General features: G+C 41.7%; 1 protein-coding gene and 1 long non-coding RNA gene across 11 annotated transcripts in view; both read left to right on the top strand.

The window, feature by feature from the left end:
• Positions 1–4347: 4347 nt before the first annotated feature.
• Positions 4348–19327, top strand: part of LOC103158866 (PHD finger protein 20-like protein 1) — a 61481-nt gene continuing 46501 nt past the window's right edge. For 4 of the 10 annotated variants that reach the window (XM_035449631.1, XM_035449633.1, XM_035449634.1 and 1 more), the window contains exons 1-2: positions 4348–4533; positions 6758–6873. In XM_035449631.1, coding sequence (XP_035305522.1) covers positions 6791–6873 — 83 coding nt within the window. In that variant the 5' untranslated portion in view covers positions 4348–4533; positions 6758–6790. Of the gene's footprint in view, positions 4534–6753; positions 6874–19327 lie in introns of all 10 variants that reach the window. The other 6 variants (XM_035449632.1, XM_035449629.1, XM_035449630.1 and 3 more) reach the window with 3 other exon arrangements.
• Positions 12066–17552, top strand: LOC118239362. The gene is made up of 2 exons (XR_004771287.1): positions 12066–15853; positions 16526–17552. It is a non-coding gene; the product is annotated as an uncharacterized LOC118239362 (long non-coding RNA).

The raw sequence follows: 19327 nt of genomic DNA, 5'->3' as shown, positions 1-19327 counted from the left end.
AATTACAAGTATTAGGTAAACAGGAAAAAAACCCACCTGTCCTGTATTTCCAAGGATGGCTTTTATTTAGCGATGGCTTTCCCCTGCTGTAAGTTACATAAATGCGATTATTAAGTATTCCAGCAAGTATTATGGTTCCACATTCATATTTCTAGTGTTGAAGGGATTCGGATCAATGATTTCTGCCTAACAAGTGTTGTTTGGAGATAATTTCCCCACTGCTTGTTTGGTTCTGCCCAAACACAGCTGTAAGGTCTTTCTTTCTATATTTGGAGTTGGAATGACTGATGGCTTACATCCACCATCTGGAAGAGGGTGTGCTGAGCAGGAGAGAAAAAAGAGGAGATAGGAATGCATGGCTCAGTTACATGGCTGGGGAGATACTCTTAGAGTCTATCCTACCTTGTATTGCTGTACTTATCAAAAATTCAGACTCTATGTGCCAATGAGGGGATGCAATATGTGAAGTTCTCTCTCTCTCTCTCTCTCTCTCTCTCTCTCTCTCTCCATCCTCTCTCTTCCCCTCTCATGTGTGTTTGTAATGTTTGCAAGTGTCTGGTTGATTGTGTATGCCTGTCCTTGTAGAGGCTCAAGATTGATACTAAGAGTTTTTCTTAGTAACTCTCCACCTTACTCACTGAGGCATGGTCTCTCAAGTGAACCCAGAGTTTAACAACACAAGGAATCCATCTCGCACCAGGGATCCCTGTCTCTGCCATCTGAGTACCACCGTGTCTGTAGACCCTCTCAGAATTTATGTGGGTTCTGGGGATCCAAACCCCAGTTCTTATACTTACATGGAAAGTGCTTTGACCACTGAGTTCCAAGACCCAGGGGAAATTTTTGTTAGTTTTTATCACATCTGACACCTCCGTTTTAGAGTAGATTATGTATGACTCTCTCCTGAAGTTAAGTGATTCCTAACAAACTTCCAAAATGTCAACATGACTGTGGTAGTTTGAGTGAAAATGGCCAAAAATAGGCTACTGAGAAGTATGGTCTTGTTGGAGGAAGTGTGTCACTGGGGGTGGATTTTGGGGTTTCAGAAACCAAAGACATGCCCAGTGGCACTCTTTGTTTGTTTGTTTTTCAAGACAGGGTTTCTCTGTGGCTTTGGAGTCTGTCCTGGAACTAGCTCTTGTCGATCAGGCTGGTTCAAAATTCACAGAGATCCACCTGCCTCGGCCTCCCGAGTGCTGGGATTAAAGGCGTGAGCCACCAATGCCCAGCCCCAGTGGCTCTCTTCCCTCTGCCAATTTGTATAAAAATCTCTCAGCCTACCTTTCTAGCACCATGTCCATGTCATGACAATAATGGACTAAATCTCTGGACTGTAAACCATGCCCATTAAATGGTTTCCTTTATAAGAGTTGCTGTGGTTATGGTGTCTCTTCATAGCAATCAACCCCAAACTAAGACAATGACACAATGATAACAAAAAGCTCAAGAGTTGTGGAAATAATGTACAATAAATTAGCTCAATATAATATATTCCACGCCGATTCACAAAAAGAAACAGTGTAGTACTCAAGTGTTTGCATCTCAATTTTATTCCTCTTGACTCTAACAGGAACAAATACATATGGATACAGGAGTTGTTCTAGCTGTGCCTCCTGTCAAAGTTTATAAAACAGTGCACAAATTCCTTTGTAACATAGTGGCTGCATCCTCTGGAAGTTGAACAGCCCTTAAAGCCCCCCCCCCACCAATCTCACTTTGAGTTTACACATGAGACTCAGTTTTAGGCACACACAATTTTAAACAAGTGTTTTCTATTTATGAGTACATGGATGGACATTCAAAGGTCATGCATGACTTGGGGGTAATTCTACAAGGTAAAGAGCTGCATTGTGCATTTCAGGCTTTGTTTTGTTTTGTTTTGTTTTTTGCAGACCTGATGCCTTCTTGTTGAGTTGTAGAGATTTCCTATAGCAATTTAGTAACAAGTAACTATGACAATCCCTTTTCCAACATGTAATCTGAAGTGGGGGGGCATTAACTCCACAGGACCATGCATCACTCAAGCCACTAATGTACATTAGACCTCAGTCCCATTAAAAAAAAAAACATTTTCTATTTTTGACAGTTTCATACACTTCGATCATACATTTTAGTCATTTTCACACCCAAATCCCCTCCCCCACCCCCTCTCTCACTGGAACTCTTCTCAGCAAGTCTCCATGTTACTTTTACATCTCCATTTTGTGTGCTGCTCACCGAGTTTGCTAAGGGTTACTTGATTGAGTGTAAGTAGGAGGTCATTCCTATTTTTATTCTAATATGTATTATTGGAGGGACTCTGTATCTATGTTCTAGTTGAAATAGAGGAATCATTATTCTTTTTTGGGGAAATGGGTTGGTAGACACTCAACATAGTAAAGAAAATATGTTATGTATTCTAACACACACACACACACACACACACACACACACACACACACACACACATATATATATACTGGCTTGTAGATCAGTGTGGTTTCCTCCAGACTTCAGGAAGATTCAGGCATAGGAAAGATTATTGATACTATTACTGTTGTGGTGTCGAAAATGTTTCCTTATTTTGAACACTGTTATCATCATTGCATACAAATTCTTAAAGAAATTCAGTTTACTTAGCAGTTAAAGCCAGACCTTTTTGCCCCAAGTGAGGCTAAGCTCATTAGAGTCTAATGTTGACATCCCATTTAGTGAGCGGCTGATTCTTCCTCCAAGATTCCTTATGATTTGGAAGGTTCGATTTTGTAACAAATGATCCTGATTTATAAATATATACCTTTTACTTCTCAACAGTGTACATTTTATTGTTTAAATTAAGTATTGTTCATAATTGCATGCTTGTTGTTGATATGTAATTACTGTGCTCATCCTGATGTATCAAGGTCACCAGTTGTTGCAAACATCGAAAGCCACAGTTTGAGGCACAGGGAATTTGTTGAACTGGCATCATACATTGCCATTCCCTGTGACGAATTCTACTTGCAATTTAATTTTACATCAAATTAAATGAACAAGCAAGCATATTACTAAGAAAAGCGGAAAGTATAAAATCTGCTTGTGGCAGAAGAAAGAGTATAGAAATATTTAACGCACTGGACTAATGACAGCTATGGAGGAAATTCTCAGACACTGAAAAGAAAAACAAGATGACAAATATCATTAACAACTGTCTTTATTTACGGTGTTTGCAGCATCACCAAGCTCAGTGCAACCCTGCAGCCACTAGAAACACATTTTTGAATGAATGCCTTTTGAATAAAACGTTAAACGTGAATGTTTGCTTCAGTTACAAAAATCTCACCATCATTGAAACTTAGAGTCACTTGGCTATTTTCTCAGTACGCGACGAAGCAAGATAAATATAAGCGTCATTTGTATGCGAAGATGCACTTTAAAAACGTGGGAGGCAGAGCGATAGAGTGGAAGAGAGAGAGAGAGAGAGAAACAAAACAAAACAGATGCTTCCTGTCAGTAGTATTTTGTCTGTGATCACTTTTAAGTTTTCCCAAAGCTGGGGCAGGGACTCTCGTGCTTACTGCACACTCCGGGGCATGTAAACGCAGCCCCTATATCATTAGTCGTGCAGACTTGTGGAAGTCACATCACTGTAGTCACAGGCTCCACTTCGTAGGGATGCCTGCTGTTAGTCCTTTAGTAAGAACTTCGGAGGTTGGAGAGCAGTGCAGTTGTGCGGCTGCGATTATTACGCTTTCCTGATTGTGCAAGAGAGATCATTGTGCCCGTCGTTCCTGCGGGGCTGGAATGGACTCGGTGGTGCATTTACGTCTGCCCAGGGTGTCAGCCCCTGGGGTCGCCTGGAAACCAGCTCAAGTCCCTGCTTCTCGCCCCGGGAGCCCAGGCTCAGGGCCGAAGCCCCGCCCCCAGAACCGCCCTCCAATCGTCTGCGCCGCGCGAGCCTAGGAGGACGAAACCCCGCCCTTGGAACCGCCCTCCAATCGTCTGCGCCGCGCGAGCCCGGAGGGGGTCGAAGCCCCGCCCCTAGAACCGCCCTCCAATCGTCTGCGCCGCACTAGCCTGGGGGGGCCGAAGCCCCGCCCCCTAGAACCGCCCTCCCTGCGAGCCCGTGGGCTTACGCCCCGCCCCTGGAACCGCCCTCTAATCGTCTGCGCCGGGCGAACCTGCGCCGAGGCCCCGCCCCCAGGAGCCGTCCTCCAATCGGCGGCGCCGCGCGAGCCCGGCCCTCGCCCGCCACGTGACAAAGCCCAGCCCGCTTCCGCTGCGTCGTCGCGGGCGGCTGACGTCGGCGGCCGGCGTCGCGTCAGGGCCGGCGGCAGTGGCGGTGGCGGCGGGCGGTGGCGGCTGTGGCGGCGGCGGCGGCGGCGGCGGCGATGGCAGCGGCCCCGAGCGGGCTTGAGGGCTCGGACCCGGCTCCCTCCCCGCGTCCCTCGGGCCGGCGCGGCGCCGCGGGCCCGGCTCCTGCTCCTGCTCCGTCCCGGCCCGCTGCGAGGCCCGCGCTGGCCGCCTTGAGGCGCCCCGGACGCCCGGCTGCTGCGCGCAGAGGAGGCCGAGGCGGTAAGAGGGGGCGGCGGCGGCGGCGGCGGGGCCGGGAGGGGCCCCGGGTCGCGGCTCGCTGGCTGCTCGCTGGCTTCGGCCCCCATTGTCTGCGCGCGGCCGCCGCCGCCGCCGCTGCGGTCCCCGCCTTCCTTCCCCCGCGGGCGCTCGCTGGGCTCGCTGGCTCGCTGGCTCGCTCGGCTGTCAACCCGCAGCTCCCTCCCCGGGCTCCGGGCCAGCCGCGCCGCTCGCCCGCGGCCTTTCCCGGCTCCCCTGCCGCCCTCGCCCGCGCGTCCCCCCCTCCCCGCCCGCCCGCCCGCCTGCCTCCCCGCCTCTGCTCAGCTTCGCGGTCTTTCCCTCACCGGCTCGCCCGCCGGCTTGCCCGCTCGCCCTGTGTGTGTGTGTCTGTCTCTTTCCTCTCACTGTCATCTCCGCTAACTTGAGCGCAGTTCTTTTTTTATTTTATTTTTTGTTACCGCTTTCCCCTCTCTCTTCATACCTTTTTTTTTTGTTTCCCCTGCCCTTCTCTCTCTGTCTCTGTATCTCTCTTCCCTCTCCCTCCCTCCTTCCCCCTCTCTTCTCTCTCCCTCCCTCCTTCCCTCTCTTCTCTGTCTCCTCTCTCCCTCCCTCCTTCCCTCTCTCTCTCCTCTGTCTCCTCTCTCCCTCCTTCCTTCCCTCTCTCTCCTTCCCTTTCTCTTTCCCTCTCTCCCTCCCTCTCCTCTCTCTCTCCCCCTCTCTTTGTGTTTAAGGATCTTTCCAGTAGAACGTCTTTTCTAAAAGTTGTCAGTTTAGATGCCACCTTCACCCCGCACCCGTGTCCCCAAGCCCGCCACCTCCCCGTCCCCCACAAGACAATGGGATTCCCCCTGTGCCCTTTGCGGTGCCTCATTCCTGAGAGTCACTTGGGGGATTCGATTTACAGGCTGGAAGTTTGTATGTTGCACACTTAGAAAATCTCTATGTAAAATGTTTGTTTGTTCCCATTACACCCAGCGCACCCTGGCTACCAATCTTAACCTCACCTATGTCATGCCAGAGTATTCTAAAGCCAGCCCCTTAGCCACGGGCTTGTCAACTTGGGCCCCCAGATTTTTTTTGTGGCGAGCATTGATGCTATTTCTGCCTTGCCTTTTCAGATATTAAAAAAGAAAGGAAGGCACATTTGTTTGCCATTGTATTTTGCCTGTTTTAAACAGTAACCAAATCATTATTTTAAAAAAAAATTGCAGTTGTATGAGGTTTATTTTTTAAAGTTTCTGTTTTTGTGTGATGTTTTGTATTATTTTAGGCTGGAGGGAGCCTACTCAGTATTGTGTAAAGCATGTTTTAAACCATCTTCCTCCATCAATAACTGCTTTGTATTCCCGATTACCAATTGCATTTTGATAAGACTTAGCATACCAATTATATTTTCATTCCAGTATCGATACTCTTGAGAATGTATTCATTTCCCTCAAACACTTAGTAGTGAAAAAGGCCTCAAGTGTGCTAGGAGACCCGTGTGGCTTAAAGAACAGTAAATTCTTGACCGGTGAATGATCTACACAGTGATCCTCTGCAGGTTTTTCTTATGAGAAACTTGTTTATTTTGATTGTGGGCACTATGTTGAGTTTACCATAGAAACTACACTCAAAGTCAGACCCCGACATTATTGATCATTAAAGGTGGAATTGAGGGAAAGAGTCCTCTGCAGCTCTGTTAAAACTGTCAAGCAGCAGTGCATCCTGATCTTACAGGGACATTGGTTGGTGGCCTTGGTGGCACACGACGGCATGTCTACTGCTTCCTCCTTAATTTTAGTGTTTTATAAAGGGATGTACATTTAGATGTACCAAAAAGATTTCTTGAAATTAAGTGAAAAACCATTAATCCCTCAAGGATTTCAGTAAGCAGGATTGTCTTAATTTTTAAAAACAGCATTTTCAATCTTCCTTGGGTAGAACTTTCTTGGGTATGTTTGAGTTAAGGTTTAAGGCATTTTAGCTATTCATAAGTACTGATCGCTTGTCCCTTCTTTTTCAGCTAGTTTTCCTTTCTGTATTCCATTTACTAATCTTGCTTTACTAAGGTTACCTTCCTGTTGCATGCTACCTACAGGTACTGGTAATCCTCTAATTAGAAAAAGTATTGTAATTTCCCATGTGTTACTTTGAAAGTTAGCTAAGTTCTGTCTGTTCCTGTAAGTCATATTCCCTGTGCATTTTATGTGTTAGAATCTAACTTTCTTTTTTCCTCTTGAGGTAGTGGAAAGAAAATACTGAAGAATAGGATCTCAAGATGAGTAAAAAGCCCCCAAATCGTCCTGGAATCACTTTTGAGATTGGTGCTCGTTTGGAGGCACTGGACTACTTACAGAAATGGTATGGAAAATACAGAACTTTGACCAAAATCACCAAACCTGTAGCCTTAGTAAGCCAGTGGCTATCCTAACTACATGTCAGTCACACAAGTGCAGCTGTCCCTGGAGTACATGTGCACACTGGGCTTAGGTTTAGCCTTTATAAGCTTCACAGATTGTTTAGTACAGCACTTTAGGTATGTGTGGTTTGGAAGTATTTTCCTAGAGTGTGAGGCAAAGAGAGAGGATAGTAGTCTTGAGTAACTAACAGCTATTTGGAGGGAGGGAAGGGATGGTTAATTCAGACAATCAGCTTCCTGTTTATCAGGTCCTGTCAGTGGTTGGGACTCTTGCTCTCATAGTGTCCCTGTCCATCCTTCACTGTCCCACAGAAAGCCCAAACCACATCTGACCTCTTCCTTGCTTAGAGCAGAACCTCATGCATGTTGGACTAGAAGGGCAAACTCCAGAACTGCACGTTTTCCTCTGGTTTTGGGCATCTGTGGCAGGTGGTCAGTACAAACACCTATGCGAGACGCTTCACAGGTGTAGTAGGAAAGGGTGGCGTGCTAGTGTGATATCTTTGTGGCTGGGAGAGGAGGGAAACAGCACACAGGGCCCACTGGCCCACAGAGGAATAAGAATGAGGGAGTGAGTTGCTCATTCTCATTAGTGGCTCATCACTCTGCCTGCCTTCTAGGCAAATGTTCTCTTACTGGCAGTCAGGGGCCTGAGTAGTTTCTGCCTGGCATCGGTGCTACCTAAGCTCCCTTCGCCCAACACTCATTTGTTGTGGAGCAGGGCCTTGTAGCTTAGCTGCCTCAGGACTCTCAGGACTGTATTCACCACACACTGTATCTCCATTAAAGCCATGATCGTTTTGCCTTCAGTCAGCTTACCAAATTTGCAGTGGCAGACAGAAATCTTGTTTAGTCATAGTATTGACTTGAGACTGGCCCTCGACTTTTGTTTGCTAACATCTAGGCTTAGACCTCAGCATGTCTTTATTCACTGGCTTAATGGCCTCATTTTGGGGCTCGTCTTTAGGACAGTTTGGAACTTGAGGTTGAGTGACAATTATTTTGCCTCTTAACCCCAGCTATCCCGTGGCTAGTTCTTATAAGGTACCTGCTTCTTACCAGATAGATAGTATACGGTGTGTTTCCTTCTTACCAGGCAGGAAATATACAGAGTATTTCTTTGAAATTGGGAAGCAGCTGAGAAACAGGCTTCATCATAGCAAGGGTGACTAAGAAACAGTCTCCGGTTTTTTGCAAATGTCAGCAAGGGTGTGTTGGTGACCATGTTGAAATATTCCCGGTTACAAAGTAGTTCCTTTGCACCATGCAGCAGAAGATGCCATTTTGCAATATTGGCACTCTTGGTTGTGGTTTAGCCAGCATGGATTTACTGCAGAGGCATGCTATTGAGACTTTATGAGCTATGTGAAACTTTACATTTTTTTGTTACTGCTTTTAGGAATATTTAATGTTTATATATTCGCATAGGCCTCTCAGTCAACAAAGTGCCATTGAGCTAGCTTCTAGCTTTGAAGAAACACATAGTTTATTAGTTCATGCAGTAGTTTTTAGGGACACAACATAACTTTGGCCTTTGTTGTATAAGAAGTTTACTTTTGGTTGGGAAATTTAGTCTGATTGAGTGGCTGTGAAATTTCGATTTGGTAATTAAATTAAAAAAAATATTTTTTAGAGAAATCCTTGTTCAGGGTCCTATGCTTCCGAGTAGCATTCCTGAAAATAAGTCAGAGTTGTAGCTTCTCAACAAGAGGTTCGTGCTAACTGGGGTAATGTCTACCTGTATTCTAGTAAGCTCAGTGATAATAGTCTCATTGACAAATGTTGGCCAACACCCCATTTGCCTTGAGTTTAACTTCTGTAAGCTCATTTATATAAACACTGTTCTTGATGTGGCTCTTTAAAAAACCTTTCAGACTATTATTGGGTGTGTGTACACAGGTACATGCCTACTCACTCTGGTAATTCAAGTAACTTTCTTAAGATTGAGTTTTGCTTTCTTTTTTTAGTCAGTATCAGGAAATAGACATAGATCAACCTTAAATTAATATCAAGTGGTTTACCACAGAACAGCTGTTGAAGTGCTGAAATCTACTTAAATTTCTGTGTGGCACAAAAGTTACATGACGCTTACTGTTTTTTTTTTTTTTTTAAATAGGTTATATAATTAAACAAAACAATTATTCATACATAATAATATTTATGTATGTATATCATTCTACTTGTAAAAGACCACTCAGTATTTCATTTTAAGTCTTCACATATTTCCTTTAGTATCAAATAAAAATTAAGAGTAGTTTGGTTTTCAAAAAACTTGAGTGGTTTAATGAGGACCAGAATACCTAATAGTTTAAAATATGCTAAATATAACTTCGATATTTGTTCATGCATAGTGGATGCTTTTATCATCCATGTACCTTCAGTTCCACTTGAAAACTATTGGTTCATATTTGATACATGCTTGAACTGTTAAGGAATTGGACAGGCAGACCAGAGCAGAATTATAAATCTTGCTTACCTGTTTTGTTCTCAAGACATGTACACTGAACCACATACTGTGGAATCAGTTGACCACATGTTGGTACATTTTCTTTTAAAAAGAAGTATCAGAGGTGACAAAGAGAAGGCTCAGTGGTTGAGACAGCTTTCAGCTTTCCATAGTATCCAAGGTTAGTTTCCAGTACCCATTTGGAGAGGCTTAAAACTACCTGTAACTCCAGCTCCAGGGGGTCGGATACTCTCAAAATGCCAGTTAGTTTGCTCTGTATATATAACAAGTTTTTCATGTATAAAAAAGGAAAATAAATTGCTGTGTCCTGGTAATAAAAGGATATACTAAATTTAGTGGGAAGAAATAAACTGAAGTTAAGCTCCTTCTTTTAGGGTTAGGACAATTTGGTTTACCAGGAAGACTTAAGTCTGTTTTCTAGGAAGGATACCATCAATAGTGCTCGAACAACTAGTATCTCCTTAAAAATATCTTCTGTCAGTACTAATGAATACAGGCCCCGAGAAGTCATTGTGGACTTGGACTTTGTATTTGCTTTTGCTACCTTGATCTCTTCTACATAAACTTATACTTTTAGTTTTTAAATATTTTGTCATCTTATGTAAAACATTTTTTAACTTACTTTCTGAACAACCTGCCTAAGGACTTTAATGTGCCAAATTAGCCAATGTAAGCAGCTGTTTTAAATTTCATTTTTCCATGATTTTATCCACTGTTACCTGTGTCTGCTCACACCTTGACTTTGAGTTTTATCTCTGGAAGACAACATCATAAGAATACCAAAACAAGTATTTTGGTATAGGAATATATTTGGAGAAAGAGAATATTGATAATAAAGTTATATCAAAGACACTAAGTGGATGGTTTTTAATTTATGCAGTTACTTATTGATCTGGTAAGTATGGGGAAATCCTGGTTTAACCGTGCCACTGGCTACTATACATAACAATACTTTTAGGAGCAAATAAAAACATATCTAAACTTTAAATTCTACAATTTCACACTGAAACACTGCCATGAATGCAAAGGGAGAGCTGGAAAATGAGCCTCCGGGATCTGAAGACATCAGTGCCTAAGGCTTCCAGTAGACTTCAGTGTTAGCACGAGAATGAGCTAGACTCACACAGGAAAAAGATGTCATTCCTCCGGGATCTGAAGACTTCAGTGCCCAGGCTTCCAGTAGACTTCACTGTTAGCACAGGAATGAGCTAGACTGACACAGAAAAAAGATGTCATTCCTCTGGGGTCTGAAGACTTCAGTGCCCAAGCTTCCAGTAGACTTCAGTGTTAGCACAGGAATGAGCTAGACTCACACAGGAAAAAGATTTCATTGCAGTGGGCTGTGAGAGCACAGTCTGCTTAGGCTCCTCACGCCTTCTACTCCTGTAGACTTAGATTACAGAGCACCTGTACACAGATAACACCTAACCACATGGAATGTAGTAAGAAATGATGGTGCTGGTTTTAGCAGGCAACTGCTGTTGCTCGATTAGGTGATTACTCTGCAGTTAGTGATTTATTTATGAGAACACAGCAGATGGAGTGATGCGCTGTTGGCTCACAAGATTTGAAGTACAGTCAACTTAAAGTATTCAGATGAGCTCTGCTCTTCTGACTTCTTTGGGAATATTTCTATTAATTCTCTTCTAGATCTAAAGAAAAGGGAAGTGAGAGATTAAAAAATGTGAAGATGCCTCCAAGAATGAGAGTTTGCTAGAACAGTTGATTTGAGTTGGCAAATGCCGCTCCCACACATTTGGAGGGATTGAACTATCTGGAACACTTGCAAATGTGAATGTTTAAGTTGTTCACCAACCAGGATCTCAACACGTGAGAAAAATCAAGGAGTCAAGATTGTAGTTGTGACATCCCTTCTAATTGAAAATAAATGCACACTTTCTGAATAAAAAACACTTTAGATTGGTGGCTTTTCAGAGGAATATAGAGATGTGTATTCTACATTGAGGGCAGGAGAATGCCCCCGAAAGTCAGTCATATTAAAAGTAAAAGTAGAGATTCTTTAGCTGATGTGAATAAAGATTTTGTCCTCTTGTGTTTGGAATTTCAGGTTTTTTTTAATACTTGAAATGTAATGACTTTGAGTCACTGACTGCCATTGAAAGCCTGATTACTGCTGTAGACTCAGGAAAAAAAAAAGTAGTTGCATGTATGATACCAAAATAATTGAATCATATATTAGGTTCCTAAAAAAAAAAAAAAAAAAATCAATGAACTACAGAGTAAGGGCCTTTTTTTTTTTTTTCAGAGAACTAAATTGAAATGGTAAGAACTTTGTTTAGATTGTGATATTTAATCTACTTCAAACACTTTAAACTTCAAAACACAAACTAGAGCTGTGCCTGCTGTGTTTAAGATGCGAATGATGAGACTTTCCTGACAAAAAGGCTTGAAGAGCGGGTTTAGGAAAAGGATAGGTTGGGCTCATTAATTCAGGACATACCTGCTCCCTATTCGTGTTCTTAACTACTTGGACGCTGTTTGTTGGTGTATTCTAAATCCGTTTTCTGGTTTACACATTTGGTTGGTTTTTGTTTTGTTTTAAACTGGTTTTCTTTGAAAAGGAGGAAGGATTATTGGATAAAGTAAATTTAATTAGAATCCTGAAAATAAGTGTTGTAGGTTTTTTTTTTTTTTTTTTTTTTTTTTTTTTTTTTGTCAAGCCTTGTGTCTCTGCTTTGGTGTTCTTCTAATGGGAGTGTTCCATTGTAGGTTTTTTCTCAGTTAGAACCTCAGTTTCTTTTGTCTATTTCCACCTTTTCTGGCTTGACAGATAATTTTATCTTATAGATGGACCTGTCAAGGATCTGAGACAGAAATAAAATAGGCATGAAGAGTTTATAGGCTGTTTTTCAAAATTGCCAGTCACTTAGAAGAAAAAATGGTGTTCACAAATGTAGACAAAGGACCGATGTAATTTGGAACCAAAATACAGAGGTCTGAAACATTTGGATGATAGAAACTTATCACTTCAGATATAGCGAGGTCACCAGTACACTCTAGTGCATCACAGATTTCTGAGAGCATTTAGCCTGTTGGCTAAATGTGCCTAGGTCAGCACTGTTCCTGACTTCTCTAGTGGCTTATATAGATGGTATGTGAGAGCCCTCTGGTGCCCTTGTGCTTAGAATTACAGTGTCAGGCAAGGCAAGTTAATTTCAGGTTTGCCTGTCCAAAAGAACTTCCTCCTGAAGAAGCAAATCTTCAAATTGACAATTTTCTTTCATGGCTTCTTTGATTTATAAAAGTGTGAAGGTGAAATGTAAGGTGCTCTGTGTGTGTGTGTGTGTGTGTGTGTGTGTGTGTGTGTGTGTGTGTGTGTGTGTGTGTGTTTGTGTGTGTGTGTGTGTGTGTGTGTTCATGCAATGGCAAAGGTTGTACCCAAACTAAGCCTTTATTTACATAACCCTTTCAGCAGTCTTGCTAAATGTTATCATTGTTGACATACTATTTTATAGACCATGGCTATGCATTTTGCACAAGATAGTAAGAACTGTTGTTTATTCTTTGGGCTAACATGTAAATTACCTTGATGTCTGTGTTGTCTTCATGGGTAAGAACCTACTGGATTTGAACCATTGTAATGATAAGAGTTGACAGTCTCATGCATAATGCTAAGTCTACCAGTGATTGGATAAATGATTTTCATGGACTAAAAAACCTGAGTTTGGGGATCAGTCATTACCCGTGTAACCTGAACAAGCTGTTGAACCTTTGAGAGCACCGGTGACCTCACTGTTAAAAAAAGTAGCAAGAGGCTGGTGTGGTGACATCACTGTACTCCAGGCACCCAGGAGGCTAGGACATTTTGAGGCCTGGTGAGCACTGTCTGCATAGTAAGACCCAGTCTCAGAAGCAAACAAATAGTGGGGAAGCAGTACCTCACGTAAGGTGTCCTTTGAGGACCCCAGGACACAGTCCATGGAAAGATGTTGGCCTGGCATGGCTTCCTCCACATGGTGAAGGTGCACAATGCAGGTAACATGAAAGGAGGTAGAGTCAAGTAAAACAAGGGATCAGTGCAAAACCTGACTATTGGAAATACTCCGATGCCGGGGGCTAGAATTAGACAGCTGCAACCTAGAATTCTAGAGTTTGCTGGCACAAGTTTTAAAAGTCTGGTTCTAGAAATTCAAACAAATTGTTCAAAGTACATGAACTTTGAGTCCAGTGCTGATGGGAGGAAGAGCGTGGTTCAGTAAGGGTGGGAAGGAGGAGGAGGATCCCTTGGACATCCAGTGCTTGCAGTGTGAGAAGGTAATGGGTACCAAACTAAGAAGCCAACTGAAAGAAAAGTTTATACTGGCAGGTGCCATAGGAGTAAGAGGGTGTGCGAAAATGTGGAAAAGTCACTGACAAGAACTTTCAGAATTCGTGTTTTTATTTCATTTGATAGTACCAACTTTGAATTAAGACTTTTCATTATTGTGTTAAAATGTGAAAAACTAGCATGCGTGTGGTGCCGCAGTAGCTTCTTTTTAACATACTAGCATAGTAATACCGTTGCGTCCTCATTGCCAGGGGAGTCGGGGCCAACAGGTGATGGAATTTTGAAAACGACAAAGCATAACATAAACTAAAGCTAACAGGAAGCTAACAATGTAAAAAGCTTATTAGGTTCCAAGAATATTTACTTGTTGTATTAACCTTAATTGTTTATCTGGCAAGTAATGATTCAACCTAGCAGTCATATGTAGGGCAGCTCTGCCTCTGCTTCTGGCTGTCCTCGTATGTTTTAGATACTTTCAGTAGATATGTGACATAAGTGAAGTTTTATCTGTGTAAGTGCTTTAGATGGTCAGCCTTACCTGCTGGAGTCTCCTAACCCTGCGATCACTCTGGACTCTTACTTCAGGTTTCTGTATTGCTGTCTGTTAAAACTCATCTATCTCGTCAGCACATCCTAATACTCTCTTTAAAATAATCTTTGTGTATGTTGTATAATACTCTTGTCATTACTCGTTCTTACACTGCCCTGGGTTTGATTCTCCTTTACTGGAATGAATAAAGAACTGTTAATTCCTAAATTACAAAAATCACAAACTTTATTATCAACATAAACAAAATAACTTATTTAAAAAAACAAAACTTGAGAACTTATTAACATATTTTTAAAAATATCTTTGCCATTTTGTTTGCATGACATTTCTTCAAAGCTTTTGTGTAAAATTCTGGTTTTATCTAGTAACCTAAAAATAGTTGTCAACCCTGCCTTTTGGTTTGTGTGCAAAAGATTCACAAGTCACTTTCCTATAGTTGACTCTTATCATTGTAGATTAAAAATATATCAAGATGTAGCAAACTAGATGAGAAATCAGAATGAATTCCTTAAATACAGATAATGCTTGTTTTAGTGCTATTTAAAATGACCTTAAATATTAATTCATCAGATGGTATTTCTGGCATGATGCATGTCTCTGCTCTCTAAGGATAATAAATAGAGCACTGTTGGTAGTAGATTGTCTTGCCTTACAGAAGGTATTTCGTGGGTATCCCTTTACAAACATAATCCAACTGAAGAGTACCTATCTCTGAAGAAAAGTCATTTACATCTACACCAGACATAGCATTTTGCAGCAGAGGAATTCCCAGTCTCTTGACTTAGTAGATAAGACAATAATAAAGTGAGCAAATTTAGTGACATACATATATAGCATACACACACACACACACACACACACACACACACACACACACACACACATTTGTATGTATTTAGATAGCATATGTGTGTTTGTAAATACATGAACACATATACACACATAGCAAACATCTATCTTATGTAGCAAATATAAGACAATACAGGAGCACTGTGAGCCAGGCGAGGCACTCACTTGCAGTTCTTGACTGCTTGTGTCCCATGTTTTCCCAGCACTTGGGAAGTGATACTGCTCAGGTGCAGCTAACTTCTTTGGCCAGTGTCTTTAGCCAGTGTCTGGTTCTTACTGAATTATGAGTTTAATCTAGAATCTATAGGTACTGTTACTCTCTAAACAATGGTATATGTTAGAAACATCAGTTACAGTTCTAATGCTAATATAACATCACTTACAATGCTGAAATTACAGTATTTAGACAAGGCAGTGAAATTTCAAGAGCTCTGACAAGGTAAAAGTAATTTTTATGTTTGCCAACGGTGTGTCTGTGTTTGTAGCCAGGGCTGTGGTTTAACTTACTGTTAGAGAACTTAGACCTGGAAAGGCTCAATACCAATCCTAAAAGTCAATTAAAATTAGCAAAAAGTGTTTTCAAGCCAGATTCTCAGTATTTTTTTTATACTTTTCATTTATATTAGTCTACATGCCTATAACTTGTTTCAGATTGAAGTTTTCCTTCCATTTTCTAGAAGCAGACTGTTTGCAGGCTTCCAGAATATAGGACTTAGAAAAGCCAAGCTGACCCAGAACAATGCAGGCAACTCCTGATTTTCTAAGTCAGTAAGTCCCACTAGACCAGACCCTTGTGTGCTTACACTGTCTCCCTTTGAGGTGGGGCTTGTGCGAGGAAGGTAGACAGTGAACCCTTGGTTATTTCTCAGCAGCACTTGGTAAGGGGCCAGAGAGCTTTACACAGGGTCTTGACATTGAGGAGTCATCCTGCTGGTGAGGTGACATTCTCTTCATCTCTTTCTGTTAAATCTTGAGATGAGGCTGTCTCTAGTCATTGTGGCATCCTACCTGACACTATAGATTCTGAGATCTTAATCTCCCACTTAAGTATTTTCCTGACTCATTCACAGATGTCTGGGACTTAGCCTGATCACTGTTCTTTACTGTAACAGCTTTCAGTGATTCAGTCTTTAAAAGTGACAAAAACAAAAAACATTAGCACAACATCTTCCAAATTCAGGAGGAAAAATCTCATGTTCAATTCACAGTCAATTATGGTGAAGCATAAGCAGCCTATGAAAATAATACTTGCTTTAAGATAGAGGCATTTGTGAATATACTTGCTCAACAATGTTTTTGTCATGTGTATCGACATACACGGTTAGTATGGCCAATTGCTGGAAGAGAGGAAGTACTTTGCTGTATAGAACTGTATGTGGATTGCCATGTGTGGGATTGCACTTGCGTTGCAAAATCTTAGCATGCCTTTTCCTTCCTAAGGTGTAACCAAAGGCCAAGTTAAAGAAAAGCCCTGTGTTCCGGAGAACTTGCTCTTGCAAAGCCTTTGAAGGTCGAAACAAGCTAACAAGTCCAGTATAACGCTCTCCACTTTCCGTTTATCCACTGTACTGTATCATGTAGGCTGGCCAAGTGGAAAACTACTGTGGCCTTCAGGTGCTCTCAAATCTCTGATGGTGAAGTCCTTGAGGACAGGTGACACACCTTGCTTTCCTCCATGGCCTCACTTGCTATAGTTTCACTCAGAGTCAGAATTTTTTTGATACTGAACATTTAATTACCTGTACCCTGTGTATATGTTGCATTTGTATTCAGAATCTTAATTCCTCAAATGTCCCACCAAGTTCAAATGGACTGTGTTTCCTAGGAACCTTCAGTGAACTTCCCAGTGTTTTCAGAATGAGCTAAGCATGTGAAATAAGGTTGTCTGTCCACTTAGAAGGTTTTTCTCTATGTTATAACCACTCAGATACAGACTTAGGCCTGACTAACCCCACTTCTGCTGGTATGGAGCAGAGGCTTTTGGTTTTTTTTATCAGCCCGTGCTCTGAAAAACATCTGTACTATGTATATTTTTTAGTCCTCATCTGTGAAGGCAGATTATGATATCTATAGCATGGACAGCAACCAAGATACATCACAAAGAACCGCCAACTCTCAGTAAGCAAAGACATGGAGTCTGACACACAGGACAGTGTTTCTTGTCCAGCTCCAAACTGAGCATAGTGACGAAATGATAATAGAATTTAACTTGTTTATTAATCTACCAGCTGCCCCTGCCTCTTCCTTTCCTTCTTTCTTTCACTCCATGCCCCCCTCTGCCTTTCCCTAGTGCCTATTGACCCAAACTGGGGGCCTTGTTCTTGTAGGTAGGCCCTCCGCCACGGAACTGAATATGCAGTCCTACCTATGACTTATTAATACATGTTGAAGTATATGCTGGACATTCTTGATAATATTTCTGACACCTTTAAAACTTGTGAAAAATAAAATAGATTATAATCCTGTGCATTTGCATTGATTTAGTTCTTGGCAGTAGCATAGATATGCATATCATTCTCTAGGCATTTATGTAAAGACTCTGGCGTGCTGTAACTTACCCTGAAGAGGTTCCCCAAGATGTAATTTGTGCAGGCTGTTGCTTTAGGCATCCTTTCAGCCAACAGAATTTAAAATATTTTAGGAAAACCATAAGTTGCTTAAAAATAACAGTCTAGATTTACATTATTTAAATTCATTCAGATTCTGATTTTTTTTAACTGAATTGAATCATGTTGTGAAAATAGCATGTATTTGCCTGTTACTGTGGACTCTTCACACTTTGAAAAATGTTTTAAATATATAGAGTTCCATACATTTGGAATTTGGAGGAACCTAGAGAGCAAAGTCCTTGGATTTTGCTTAAAATTTGAGTGATGTGATAAGTGAAATTAGAAGCTCTTTTGCTTTGAGAGAGGTTTATTGGTTTTTATTTGTAATTAACAGAAAAAATCTTTTCCTAGTGCTTCAGTGGCTAGTAATGTTAAAAATATAGGGTATCCTTATAGAGAGTTTCCCTGTATGCTATGAATATTATATTTTAAGTGTATAAATTTTTTGTGTTTGCTTTTTCAAGACAGGGTTTCTCGGGAACTCACTCTGTAGACCAGGCTGACCTCAAACTCAGCGATCCACCTGCCTCAGCCTCTCTAGTGCTGGGAATAAAGGTGTGTACCACCACATCCAGCTTGATAATTTTATATTTTAAAAATATAAACAAAACAAATCAAGGGTAACACTACAAAAGATGAGTTTTGTAGTTTTGATTTTAAGTTGCTGGATATTCATGTGTACCCAAAAGTGTGTTAATCTCGGTTTTCTGGGCCTGATGTTTTTCTGTAACAAAATGTTTCCTTATCTACTTCTCCCTGAAGACCTAGTTAAGGGTTAGAATCAGTCAGCAGCCTCTATAGTTCTTAGGAAATGTGAAGACTGTCTTTCATATAGCTTCATATTCCTGATGAAAACTTCTCCAGTAGCTTTTGTGTGTTATGGCTGCACCAGATGCTGGGGCTATGATAAAGGACAAAGCTTAATTCCAACCAAAGCTCATAGGCTAGAGCAGTATTCTAGCATCATGATCCTTAGCTGTGCGTTGTCTCTGTTAAGCATAAAACAGTCTACATATTTCCCGTTTGGTAAAGTCAGGTACTTTATCTCCATTTGCTGACAGCAACAAGAAGTTTCCAAGTAAGTAACTTAACTTTCTGATCCAGTATTTCCCCAGCTTACTGGATGTTGGGAACTTTTGGGACTCATAGAAATGCCTCTGGCAATAAAAACACACTACTGGCACCTAGTTTTGGAGCCTATCTAGAGAGGCTCTGAACATATATGGAGTTCTGTAGAGGCAACGGAAGTGAGAGTCCAGGACATGAGAAGTGAGCATTGCATGCTAAACAGGTCCTGGACAGTGAGGATAAGGAGAGGAAGGCCGGGTTAGGCTAGGCTGGAAGATAGATGGAGAGGTGTGCCTGGGTGGGTGAAGGAGCGTGGTGTGTGAGAGGAACTGTGCAACAGCCAGGTGTCATGCTATGAAAGTAAGATATCCTGTTAGGAAAACTCAGTCTAGTGTGTCAATGACTTTGAACTACATGACTGACCTATAAAACAAGTGGTAACCTCAAAGTTAGGTGATGTCTTTGTTAACAAAGTGTTGAATTTATTTTTAAAATAGAAAAAATAGGAGCTAAACTATGACAGCTGTATCATCTCCCTGTATGGAGATTAAACAGCGGAGTGCAC

Source organism: Cricetulus griseus, chromosome 10, assembly GCF_003668045.3.
Source record: "Cricetulus griseus strain 17A/GY chromosome 10, alternate assembly CriGri-PICRH-1.0, whole genome shotgun sequence".
NCBI lineage: Eukaryota > Metazoa > Chordata > Mammalia > Rodentia > Cricetidae > Cricetulus > Cricetulus griseus.
The sequence above is the reverse complement of the archived record's forward strand: the minus strand, read 5'-3'. Positions and strand labels throughout refer to the sequence as shown.